A 13272-nucleotide genomic window follows, 5' to 3' on the forward strand; every position below is an offset into this window, starting at 1 on the left:
GAGGACAGGCAGGTGGAAGGAGACCGGAGGGTAAATAGCCGTCACTCCAGCCCCTCACGGTTTCCCCGGTACCCGCTCCCCGTCCCCCCGAAATCCCCCCCGCTTCAACCGTTCTCCCCGGCCAGCCCCGCCGAAGCGGGCGGAGGCAGGGGGATGGATGCAATGACCCCTGGAGCTCCCTCCAGTGAGCCGGGGTCAGACAGGGGCCGAGTCCCTCCCGGGTCCGGGGCTTCCGGAGGCCGGAGCCACCGGTCCCAGACCCGGGTCTCCCCCGGCCCGACCCTCCCTCACGCCCCCAGCCCCCTCACCTCGGGGGGCTCGGAAGCCGCAGGGCGCAGGGCAGGGTCGGTGCGGGGATCTCCGGGGTGGCGGCGGGGAGCGGGCAGGTGGCCAGAGGGGCCGGGGAGGGGCGGAAGGAGGAGAGCGGGCGAGGCCGCGGCTCCGGGCGACCGGGAGGACGGACGGGTGGACGCTGGCTCTCCTCTCCTCGGCCGCCCACGACTGCCCGCCCTCCCTCCGCCACCCTCCTCCTCCCGCTTCCCCCCGCCGCCCGCCTCCACCCTCCTCCCGGCTTCACGCCCGGCCTTCTCCGCCTTTTTAACCCATGCCACGCTTGGGCCGCAGGGTGGACCGGCCGGCCAACTCCCCGGCCCTGGTCAGCCTGGGGACGCCCCTGGCTGCCTGACCACCACCCGCCCTCCTCCCCGTCCCACCTTCCTCCTCGGTCGTCAATCCGTCGGATTTACTGGACTCCTACTGTGTACTAAGCGCTGCGGAGAGTCCGACAGAGTTAGTAGACATGATCCCTGCCTTCGAGGAGACTACCGTGTGCAGAGCACGGTACTAAGCGTTCGAAAGAGTCCAACAGAGTTAGGAGACATGATCCCTGCCCTCAAAGAACTGTCTACTGTCTGCAGAGCACTGTACTGAGCACTTGGGAGAGGACAGTAGAGTTAGAAGACACGATCGCTGCCTTCGAGGAGCTGACGGTCTACTGCGTGCAGAGCACTGTACTGAGCACTTGGGAGAGTCCGATAGAGTTAGTAGACACGATCCCTGCCCTCAAAGAACTGTCTATTGTATGCAGGGCACTGTACTGAGCACTTGGGAGAGTCCAATAGAGCTAGTAGACACGATCCCTGCCTTCGAGGAGCTGACAGTCTACTGCATGGAGAGCATTGTACTAAGCGTTTGGGAGGGTCCAATAGAGTCAGTAGACATGATCTCTGCCCTCAAAGAGCTGTCTACTGTGTGCAGAGCACTGTACTGAGCACTTGAGAAAACACGATAGATAGTAGACAGGATCCCTGCCCTCAAGGAGCTGACAGTCTACTATGAGCAGAGCACTGTACTAAGCATTTGGAAGAGTCCAATAGAGTTAGTAGACACAATTCCTGCCTTCAAGGAACTGATGGTCTACTGCGTATAGAGCACTGAACTAAGCACTTCGGAGAGGACAAAAGAGTTAGTGGATATGATTCCTGCCTTCAAGGAACTGCAGTCTATTGTGTGCAGAGCATTGTACTGAACACTCGAGAAAGCACAATAGAGTTAATAGACACAATTCCTGCCCTCAAGGAGCTGGCAGTCTACTGTGTGCAGAGCACTGTACTAAGCGCTTGGGAGAGCACAATAGCATTAATAGGTGTGATCCCTGGCCTCAAGGATTTTGCAGTCTACTATGTACAGAGCACTGTACTAAGCACTTGGGAGAGGACAAAAGAGTTAGGAGACATTCCTGCCCTCAAGGAACTGCAATCTACCCTATGCAGTGCTCTGTACTAAGCGCTTGGGAGAGGACAATAGGTAGTAGACACGATTCCTGCCTTCAAGGAGCTGACAGCCTACTGTGTGCAGAGCACTGTACTAAGTACTTGAAAAGTACAATTTGGAGACAGATAGAGACAATCCCTGCCCATCAACATGCTCACTGTCTAGAAGCGGGGAGACAGACATCAGTACAAGTAAACAGGGGATGGAGGAGGGGGATTTATTAATTCAATCGTATTTATTGAGCACTTACTGTGTGCAGAGCACTGTACTAAACGCTTGGAAAGTACAATTCGGCAACAGTTAGAGAAAATCCCTGCCCAAAATGGGCTCACAATCTAGAAGGGGGAGGCAGACAGCAAAACAAAACAAGTAGACAGGGGATGGAGGGGGATGATGGGCAGGGGGTGGGAAATTCCTGGAGCAAGGCGGCCCCACTGGGGGAGATGGGGAGGATGGGGAGGAAGGCCCCTCCTCTTCCCCTCGATTCTATTTATTGCCATTGTTCTTGTCTGTCTCCCTCCCATTAGACTGTAAGCCCGTCAAAGGGCAGGGACTGTCTCTATCTGTTACCGATTTGTACATTCCAAGCGCTTAGTACAGTGCTCTGCACATAGTAAGCACTCAATAAATACTATTGAATGAATGAATGGTGGATGAGGGACACACACTGTGCTCAACTAACTGCAGCAGATGCCCCCAACCACGCTCCCCTCCCCCTTCCCCTCTTTTTCCCCTTTCTTTCATTCATTCAATCGTATTTATTGAGTGCTTACTGTGTGCAGAGCACTGGACTAAGCGCTTGGGTTCTCTCCCTGCTCAGGAAGTCAGTGTGGAGGGAGAGGGGCTCTGGGGGATCCCTCCACCAGGCAGCCCCAGAATTGGGGCAGGGACAGCTTCGACTGAGGCAGGGAGGGGCGATGAGAATGGCGGGGGGGGGTGTGTCTCCTCTTGAGGGGAGAATGGAGTCTTCTTTAGGGGCAGTGAGAAGGGGAGGTCTCCTCTTGGGGGTGAGAATGGGGGGGGCGACTCCTCTAGAAACAGCTGGGGGTGGGGAGCCAGGCCCCGCGGCAGGGGGATGACCTTTGGAAACCAACTCCCCCCCCCCATTTGACAGATGAGGAAAGGTGGGGGTCTCAAGGGCACTTCCCCTCCCGCTCCCTTTCATTCGTTCATTCAATCTTATTTATTGAGCGCTTACTGTGTGCGGAGCACTGGATTAAGCGCTTGGGTTCTCTCCCTGCTCTATTAGTGTGGTCGGGGGAGGATAGGAAGAGGAAGCCACAAACCCATGGATAGGTATGTATGTGTGTGTGTATATATATATATATGAGAAGCATATATATATATATATATATATATATCTCATATATATAGATGAGAAGCAGTGTGGCTCAGTGGAAAGAGCATGGGCTTTGGAGTCAGGGCTCATGAGTTCGAATCCCAGCTCTGCCACTTGTTGGCTGTGTGACTGTGGGCAAGTCACTTAACTTCTCTGTGCCTCAGTTCCCTCATCTGTAAAATGGGGATTAAGACTGTGAGCCCCACGTGGGACAACCTGATTCCCCTATGTCTACCCCAGCGCTTAGAACAGTGCTCGGCACATAGTAAGCGCTTAACAAATACCAACATTATTATTATTATATATATATATATGTATTTGCTAAGCACTTACTATGTGCCAGGCACCATACTAAGCGCTGGGGTGTCTACAAGCAAATCGGGTTGAACACAGTCCCTGTCCCACACAGGGCTCCCAGTCTTAATCCCCATTTTACAGACGAGGTAACTGAGGCACGGAGAAGTTAAGTGACTTGCCCAAGGCCACACAGCAGACAAGTGGCAGAGCCAGGATTAGAACCCATGACTTTCTGACTCCCAGGTCCAGGCTCTGTCCACTAAGCCAAGCTGATTCACACACACACACACACACACACGCGCACACGCACACACACCCATCCTCCCCCACAACAGTATCTCTCTCTGCCACTCATGAATCAAGATTTCCTGAGCCTGCTTTCCCCCTCTTCTTCTTCCTCCTCCTCTTCTTTTCCTCCTCCTCCTCCAGCTCCTTTCCCATCTCCTCTCCCTCTCCTCCTCCTCTTCTTCCCCTCCTCTCCTTCCTCCCCTTCTTTTTCCCCCTCCTCCTTTTTTCCTCCTCTTCCTGCTCCTTTTCCATTCTCTCCCTTGTCCTCTTCTTCCTTTCATCTCCACTTTGTCCCCCTCATGCTCCTCCTCCTCCTCCTTTTCCACCATCACCCCTCCCTCCTCCTCTTCTTCCCCCTCCTGCTCTTCCTCCTCTCAGTCTTCCTCCCCCTGCTCCTTTTCCAACATCTTCTTTCCCTTGTCCTCCTCTTCTTCCTCTTTCTCCTCCACTCCTCCCCCATCCCACTCCTCCACCTCCTCCTTTTCCACCATTGCCTCCCCTTCTCCTCTTCTTCCTCTTTCTCCTCCCTCCTTCTCTTCTTCCCCCTCCTGCTCTTCCTCCCCCTCCTCTTTTTCCACCATCTCCCCTCCCTTGTCCTCCTCTTCTTCCTCTTTCTCCTCCCCCCTCCTCCCCTTCTTCCTCCTCCTCCTGCACCTTTTCCACCATCTCCTTTCCCTTCTCCTCCTCTTCTTCCACCTCCCCTTCCTCCTGCTCCTCCTTCCCCTCTTCCCCGTCTTCCTCCTCCAGTTCCTGTTCTGCCCTCCAGGCCGGGCCAGGCCAGGCCCCTCAGTGCCCTCCGCCCCTGGCTGCAGCCCCCCGCCCAGCCTGACACACACAGATACGCACACACAGGCACACACACACACACACAGACACGCACACATCTGTTTCCAGTTGTAGCTGGGCCCGGTCCAGGGCTCAGCTCAGTTCAGCCCGCTGGGGCTCTTGTAAAGACAAAGAATCCCAGAGTTTGGTTGAGTGGGCTGGGGGGCGGTGTAGGGGGTTGGGAGAGGACGGGGGCTGGGGGAGACGGATGAGACAGAGACGGACGCAGAGACAGAGACAGGGAGGAGAGACACGGGGAGAGGGGAGGAGGGAGAGAGAATGAAAGAGACCCCCGACATGGGTAAAGGCAGAGATGGAGGGAGTCAGATGTAGAGATGTGGAAGCAGAGACAAAGAGGAGGAGGAGGAGGAGGAGGGAGACGAAGAGGGGGAGGAGGAGAAGGAAGAGTAGAGGGAGAAGGAGCAAGAGGAGGAAGAAGAGGAGGAGGAGGAAAGGGAAGAGGAGGAAGAGGAGAGGGGGAGGAGGAGGAGAGAGGAAGGAGGGGGAGGAGGAAGAGGAGGATGGGGGGAGAATAAGGAAAAGGAGGAGGGGGACAAAGAGGAGGAAGAGGAATAGAGAAGGAAGAGGGAGGGAGGAACCAGGCATCTCCAGAGGAAAGGAGGAAGGGTCTTGGGGAACTGGAGTGCGGAATGTTCCCCTTAACCTTCCACCCGGCACCCCCAGACCTGCCAGCCCAAGACTCGAGCCCCACGCCGACCTTGCCAAGAAGCAGTGTGACTTAATGGAAAGAGCCCGGACCTGGGAGTCAAAAGGATCTGGGTTCTAATCCTGGCGCTGCCACTCGTCTGCTGTGTGACCTTGCACAAGTCTCTTCACTTCTCTGGGCCTCAGTTCCCCTATCAGGAAAATGGAGATTCAATAACTGGAGATTTCTTCTGAGACTGTGAACTCGGTGATGCTCTTGTATCTAGACAGAGCTCAGTATCTTCCCACCCAAACCCTGTCCTCTCCCGAACTTTCCCGTCACTGTGGACGGCGCAACCATCCTTCCCGTCTCACAAGCCCGTAAACTTGGTGTCATCTTTGACTCGGCTCTCTCATTCAACCCACACATCCAATCCGTCACCAAATCCTGCAGGTCTCACCTTCACAACGTCGCCAAGATCCGCCCTTTCCTCTCCATCCACACGGCTACCACGTTAGTACAGTCACTCATCATATCCCGCCTGGATGACTGCATCAGCATCCTTGCTGACCTCCCAACCTCCTGTCTCCCCCCACTCCAGTCCATACTTCACTCCACTGCCTGGATCATCTTTCCACATAAACGCTCCGGGCACGTCATCCTCCTCCTCAAAAATCTCCAGTGGTTGCCTGTCAACCTTCGCACGAAACAAAAACTCCTCACTCTTGGCTTCGAAGCCATTCATCCCCTGGCCCCCTCCTACCTCACCTCCTTTCTCTCCTTCTCCACCCCAGCCCGCACACTCCGCTCCTCTGCTGCCGCTCACCTCCTCCCTGGGCCTCCATCTCACTTGTCATTCATTCATTCATTCATTCAGATTTACTGAGCATTTACTGTGTGCAGAGCTCTGTACTAAGCACTTGGAAAGTATAAGGAGCAAATAATCCCTGCCCACGCTGACCCCCACGTCCTGCCTCTGGTCTGGATCGCCCTCCCTCCTCAAATCCCACAGACAATGACTCTCACCTCCTTCAAAGCCTTATTGAAGGCCCATCTCCTCCAAGAGGCCTTCCCTGACTAAGCCCCACCTTTCCTCATTTTCCTCCCCGCTTCTGCGTCACCCTGACTCGCTCCCTTTGCTCTTCCCCCCTCTCCCCGCCCTACACCACTTATGTCCAGATCTGTTTTATTTATTTATATTGATGTCTGTTTACTTGTATTGATGTCAGTCTCCCCTCCTGTAAACTGTGAGCTTGTTGTGGGCAGGAATTTTCTCTATTACTATATTGTACTTTCCCAACCGCTTCGTACAGTGCTCTGCAAACAGTAAGCGCTCAATAAATATTCAATAGTATTTATTGAGCGCTTACTATGTGCAGAGCACTGTACTAAGAGCTTGGAATGTACAAATCGGTAACAGATAGAGACAGTCCCTGCCCTTTGACGGGCTTACGGTCTAAATCTGATAGAAGGAATGAATGAATAGTGAGAAGCAGCATGGAGTAGTGACTAGAGCCTGGGCCTGGGGGTCAGAAGGTTGTGGGTTCTAATCCCAGCTCCTCCACTTGTCTGCTGGGTGAGCTTGGGCAAGTCATTTCACTTCCCTGGGCCTCATCTGGAAAATAGGGATTAAGAGTGTGAGCCCCATGTGGGACTGGGACTGTGTCCAATCTGATTATCTTGTGTCACTCCTGCACTTAGAACAGTGTGTGTCACATAGTAAGCACTAAACAAATACCACGGTTATTATTACTGTTATTATTACAGTGCTGTGCACTCAGTAAGTGCTCAATAAATACCATGGACTGACTGATGGGCATCCTTGTATCCCGGCTCCTCTGCACCCAGAAGCCCAGGTCAGGTGAAGGTGGAGGAGGGGGAAGGCAGAGGAGCAGGGTGGGGTGAGGGGGGATGAGTTGGGGCAGGGGGAGGAGGTTCATTTAATCATATTTATTGAGTGCTTACTGTGTGCAAAGCACTGTACTTTGCACAGGAGGAGGAGCAGGAGAAGGTCACAAGAAGAGATGAACTTTACTCATGGGTATTGATGTTTGTTTATTCATATTGATGTCTGTCTCCCCCATTCCAGACTGTGAGCTCATTGTGGGCAGGGACTGTTTCTCCTTATTGCTGTATTGGACTCTCCCAAGCGCTTAGTACAGTGCTGTGCACACAGTAAGTGCTCAATAAATACGACTGAATGAATGAATGAATGAATGACCCCTCCCTCCCCCCACTGCCTCTGACTGCTCTGGCAAGGAGCAGTGGAGAGGAGGCTCAGACAAGGGGGTGGGCACAAGGGCGTGGTGGGCATCTCTGCGCCCGGGCTCCTTTGCCCTCCTCCTCTCAGGGAACACCAGGCCCTCCACAGGTCAACCCATCGATCCCTCTGCCTCCAGGGGGGTGGTTCTCTTTCCCAGCCTGGGCAGGCATGGAATTCCCCTTCCCTTTCTCCAATTCCTGCCCACCGGGTCCCAGTTTTGGTGTCTATCAATCAATCAGTGCCACCGGTTATAAGAAGAAGAAGAAGAAGAAGAAAAAGAATTCCGTTCCAGGTACTGTACTAAGCGCTGGGGTAGATACGAGCAGAATTAAGTTGGACACAGTCCCTGTCCCACGTAGGCTCACAGTCTTTATCCCATCTTACAGAAAGGGTAACTGAGGCACAGAGAATAATAAATAATAATAACAATATTAATAATGATAAAAATAATGATGGTATTTGTTCAGTGCTTACTATGTGCCATGCACTGTTCTAAGCACTGGGGTACATAAGAGGTAATCTATAGAAATACTCTGGACATGTCACCTCCTGCCTCAAAAATCTCCAGTGGTTGCCTATCACCCTTCGATTCAAACAAAAGCTTGTCACCATTGGCTTTCTAAAGCCGTCCATCCCCGGGCCCCCTCCTACCTCACCTCCCTTCTCTCCTTCTCCATCGCAGCCCGCACGCTCCGCTCCTCTGCTGCCGCTCACCTCCTCGTTGGGCCTCCTTCTCGTCTGTCCCGCCGTCGACCCCCGGGCCCACGTCCTCCCGCTGTCCCGGAACGCCCTCCCTCCACACCTCCACCAAACTGACTCTCTTCCCCTCTTCAAAGTCCTACCGAGAGCTCCCCTCCTCCAGGAGGCCTGCCTACACTGAGCCCCCCTTTCCCTCTGTTCCTCCTCCTCTCCCCATCGCCATGGCTCCCTCCCTCTGCTCTACCCTCCTCCCCGCTCCACAGCACTTGTGTATATTTGTACCTATTTGTTATTCTATTTATTTTATTAATGATATGTATATATCTATAATTCTATTTATAATAATAATGTTGGTATTTGTTAAGCGCTTACTGTGTGCAAAGCACCGTGCTAAGCGCTGGGGTAGATACAGGGTAATCAGGTTGTCCCACGTGGGGCTCGCAGTTAATCCCAATTTTACAGATGAGGTAACTGAGGCACAGAGAAGTTAAGTGATTGCCCACAGTCACACAGCTGACAAGTGACAGAGCCGGGATTCGAACTCATGACCTATGACTCCCAAGCCCAGACTCTTTCCACTGAGCCACGCTGCTTCTCTGATAGATAAAAATTTATCTATTTTGATGCTTTTGAAGCTTATCTACTTGTTTTGTTTTCTTGTCTGTCTTGCCCCTTCTAGACTGTGAGCCCATTGTTGGGTAGGGATTGTCCCTATTTGTTGCCAAATTGTACTTTCCAAGCGCTTAGTACAGTGCTCTGCACACAGTAAGTGCTCAATAAATATGATTGAATGAATGAATGAATAATCAGGTTATCCCACATGAGGTTCACGTCTTAATCCCCATTTGACAGATGAGCTCACTGAGGCACTGAGAAGTGAAGTGACTTACTCAAGGTCACAGAGCTGACGGGCGGCGGAGCCGGGACTAGAACGATGAACCTCTGTCTGACTCCCAAGCCCGGGCTCTTTCCACTGAACCACGCTGCTTCAGGCGGGAGTGGGAGTCTAGCCTCCTTCCCTCTCACTGCAGAGCTGGTCCCTCCGCTCCCCGGGGTCTCCTGGCGTGGCCTCAGTGAGATGGAGAGCATCAAGACGCCTCCCTGCAGCTTCTCTCCGGTGGCCCCCTCAGCCGACCTCTGGTTTCCCACGGCCCCCCGCCCTCTCCCCAGCCACATCTGGGACCCCGGTGTCCCGCGCAGCCCACCCGGATCTGGACGGAACAGCGGGTTGGCTAACGGTGGTATTCGTTAAGCAGTACGCGCCACGCACTGTACTAGGTGCTGGGATAGATTCAACTCTATCAGATTGGACCCTGTCCCACGTGGGGCTCACCGTCTCCATCCCCATGTTACAGATGAGGGAACTGAGGCCCGGAGAAGTGAAATGACTTGTCCAAGGTCTCACAGCAGACAAGCGGCAGAGCCGGGATTAGAACCCAGGACTTTTAGACTCCCAGGCCCGGGCTCTAGCCACTAGGCCATGCTGCTTCTCTCCCAACACTTGGTCCAGTACACTGCAATAAGTAGAATTGAGCAGCTGACTGACAGCTCCTCGAGGGCCTGGATTCATGTCTTCTAACTCTATCATCCTCTCCCGGGCGCTCAGTACAGTGCTCTGCACAGAGTAAGTGCTCCATAAATCCCACCGATGGATTGGTTGACTGGGGAGTAGGGCCAGAGGCTGATGATGATCCTGGTATTTGTTAATCATGGCCTAGTGGGTAGAGCCCGGGCCTGGGAGTCAGAAAGTCATGGGTTCTAATCCCATCTCTGCCACCTGTCTGCTGTGTGACCTTTGGCAAGTCACTTCACCTCTCCGGACCTCAGTTTCCCTCCTCTGGAAAATGGGGATGGAGACCGTGAGCCCCACGTGGGACAGGGACTGTGTCTGACCCGATTTGCTTGTATCTTCTTCAGCGCTTAGTACAATGCCAGGCATATAGAAAGCGCTTCACGAATACCACAATAACAATAATAATAATAATAATGGTATCTGTTAAGCGCTTACTATGTGCCAAACATTGGTTCTAGAAGCAGAGAAGCAGCATGGGTTAGCGGAAAGAGCCCGGGCTTGGCAGTCAGAGATCAGGAGTTCGAATCCCGGCTCTGCCACTTGTCAGTTGTGTGACCTTGGGCAAGTCGCTTCACTTCTCTGTGCCTCAGTTCCCTCATCTGTAAAAGGGGATGAAGACTGTGAGCCCCACCTGGGACAACCTGATCACCTTGTATCTCCCCCAGTGCTTAGAACAGTGCTTGGCACATAGTAAGCCCTTAACAAATACCAATGTTATTATTGTTATTATTCTAAGCGCTGGGGAATTAATAATAATAATGATGGCATTTGTTAAGGGCTTACTATGTGCCAGGCACTGTACTAAGCACTGAAGAAGATACAGGCAAGTCGGGTCGAACACAGTCGCTGTCCCATGTGGGGCTCACAGTCTCAATGGCATTTGTTAAGCGCTTACTATGTGCCAAGCACTGTTCTAAGTGCTGGGGTAATATAATAATAATAACGGTATTTGTTAAGCACTTACTATGTGCCAAGGACTGTTCTAAGCGCTGGGGTAATGTAATAATAATAATAATGGTATTTGTTAAGCACTTACTATGTGCCAAGGACTGTTCTAAGCGCTGGGGTAATATAATAACAATAATAGTGGTATTTGTTAAGCACTTACTATGTGCCAAGCACTGTTCTAAGCACTTGGGAGGGGATTATAAGGTAATCAGGTTGTCCCACGTGGGGCTCACAGCCTAAACCCCATTTCCCAGATGAGGTCACCGAAGCCCAGAGAACTGAAGCCACTTGCCCAACGTCACCCAGCCGACAAGTGGCGGAGCCGGGATTAGAACCCATGACCCCCAAGGTCCCGCTCTTTCCTCTGGCTCAGCGGAAAGAGCACGGGTTTGGGAGTCAGAGTCATGGGTTCGAGTCCCAGCTCTGCCACTTGGCAGTTGTGTGAATGTGGGCAAGTCACTTCACTTCTCTGTGCCTCAGTGACCTCATCTGGAAAATGGGGATGAAGACTGTGAGCCTCACGTGGGACAATCTGATGACCCTGTATCTACTCCAGCGCTTAGAACAGTGCTCTGCACATAGTAAAGCGCTTAACAAATACCAACATTATTTCCACTAGGCCAGGCTGCTTAAGCGCTTACCACGTGCCAAGCACCGGTGGGGCAAGGCGGGGCCGAGCGCCGGTGCCCCCGCCTTGGCCAGCCCCCCGGGGAGGGCCGGGGGGAGGGGACTGCGGCGCCCGAGAACACTGTGTCCCGGCGGTGGCCGCGGGCCAGGCCCTGGCTCCGGTCGGCCGGCCCGGCCCCGCCGGATTAATGATGTACAGCCGACCGGCCCGCTGACCCTTCGCTCCAGTCTGAAAACGAAAGAAAACACTCTCCTTTCCCCCCCTTTCAATGGTTGGTTGCTTTGCAGAAAACAAACGGGGTCTGGCGCTGACCCACACAACCCCGGCTCGCCCTCCGGGGAAGCAGCACGGCCTAGTGGGCCCGGGAGCCCGAAGGACCTGGGTTCTAATCCCGGGCTCCTGCTGGGTGACCTGGGGCAAGTCACTTCACTTCTCTGGGCCTCAGTCGCCTCATTTGTAGAATGGGGACGAAGACCGGGAATCCCATGCGGGACGGGGACAGCGTCCGACCTGATTATTTTGTATCTACCCCAGCGCTTAGAACAGTGCTGTGCACATAGTAAGTGCTTAACAAATACCAACACTGTTATTATTATTATTATTATTATTATTCTCGGTGCTTCTATGGAAGCAACACGGTGCAGCGGATAGAACCCGGGCCTGGAAGTCAGAAGGTCATGGGTTCTAATCCCAGTTCTGCCACTTGTCTCCTGGGGGACCTTGGACACGTCACCTCACTTCTCTGGGCCTCAGTGACCTCAGTTGTAAAATGTGGACTCAGACTTTGAGCTCCACTTGTGACAGGGACTGTGTCCAACCTGATGACTTTGTATCTACCCCAGCAATTAGTACGGTGCCTGGCACATAATAAGCACTTAACAAATACCACCGTTACTGGAGAAGCAATGTGGTGGAGTGGCTAGAGCCCAGACCTGGGAGACAGAATGTCCTGGGTTCTAATCCCGGCTCCGCCATTTATCTGCTGTGTGACCTTGGGCACGTCACCTCACTTCTCTGTGCCTCAGTTGCCTCATCTGTAAAATGGGGATGAAGACCGTGAGCCCCACGTGGGACAACCCGATGACCTTGTATCTCCTCCAGCACTTAGAACAGTGCTTGACACTTAGTAAGCGCTTAACAAATACCATCATCTTCATCATCATCATCACCCAGCATAGGTGCGGGGGCATCGACAGCACCCCACCTCCCCCGTCACCCCATCACCCTCCTCACCCTCTGCCCCCAACGAACCCCAGCCCGGGGCCCAGCCTCCCCATCCCGTCTGCCGCCCCAGCTAGGACCCTTCCTCCGGGAAGCCTGCCCTGATTCCACCTCCGGCCCCACCCCCTCGTTGGCCCCAAGCCTCCGTCCGTCCATCTGTCCGTTCCGATCGTGCTGTGGGGTTCTGTGCGTCTGCTCCTCTGCGATAAATTCATTCATTCACTCAATCGTATTTATTGAGCACTTACTATGTGCAGAGCACTGTACTAGGCGCTTGGAAAATACAATTCGGCAACAGATAGAGACCATCCCTGCCCATAATGTTACAGCCAGGCGCTCTCTGGTTCTCTCCCAAGTGCTCAGTACAGTGCTCTGTACAAAGGAGACTGTCAGCTCCTGGAGGGCAGGGATTGTGCCAAGTAACTCCCTGTCTTCCCCCAAGCGCTCAGTACAGTGCTCTGCACATAGTAGACTGTCAGCTGCTGGAGGACAGGGATCACGTCCACTCACTCTATTCCCTTAAGTACAAATACCATTATTATTATTATTATTATTGTTTGCTGTGTGACCTTGGGCAAGCCATTTCACTTCTCTGGGCCTCAGGTCCCTCATCTGTAAAATGGGGATGAAGACCGTGAGCCCCATGTGGGTTAACCTGATTACCTTGTATCCTCCCCAGTGCTTATAACAGTGTTTGGCACATAGTAAGTGCTTAACAAATACCATCATTATTATTATTATCATTGTATAACAGACATATTCCCTGCCTATA

General features: G+C 53.2%; 1 protein-coding gene across 1 annotated transcript in view; it reads right to left on the minus strand.

The window, feature by feature from the left end:
- LOC103166230 (tensin-1-like) overlaps positions 1–3063 on the minus strand; it is a 199331-nt gene extending 196268 nt beyond the window's left edge. The window contains 2 exon segments of the mRNA XM_029063050.1: positions 309–514; positions 3060–3063. Coding sequence (XP_028918883.1) covers positions 309–514; positions 3060–3063 — 210 coding nt within the window.
- Between the last annotated feature and the right edge of the window lie 10209 nt (positions 3064–13272).

This window comes from Ornithorhynchus anatinus, chromosome 1 (assembly GCF_004115215.2).
Source record: "Ornithorhynchus anatinus isolate Pmale09 chromosome 1, mOrnAna1.pri.v4, whole genome shotgun sequence".
NCBI lineage: Eukaryota > Metazoa > Chordata > Mammalia > Monotremata > Ornithorhynchidae > Ornithorhynchus > Ornithorhynchus anatinus.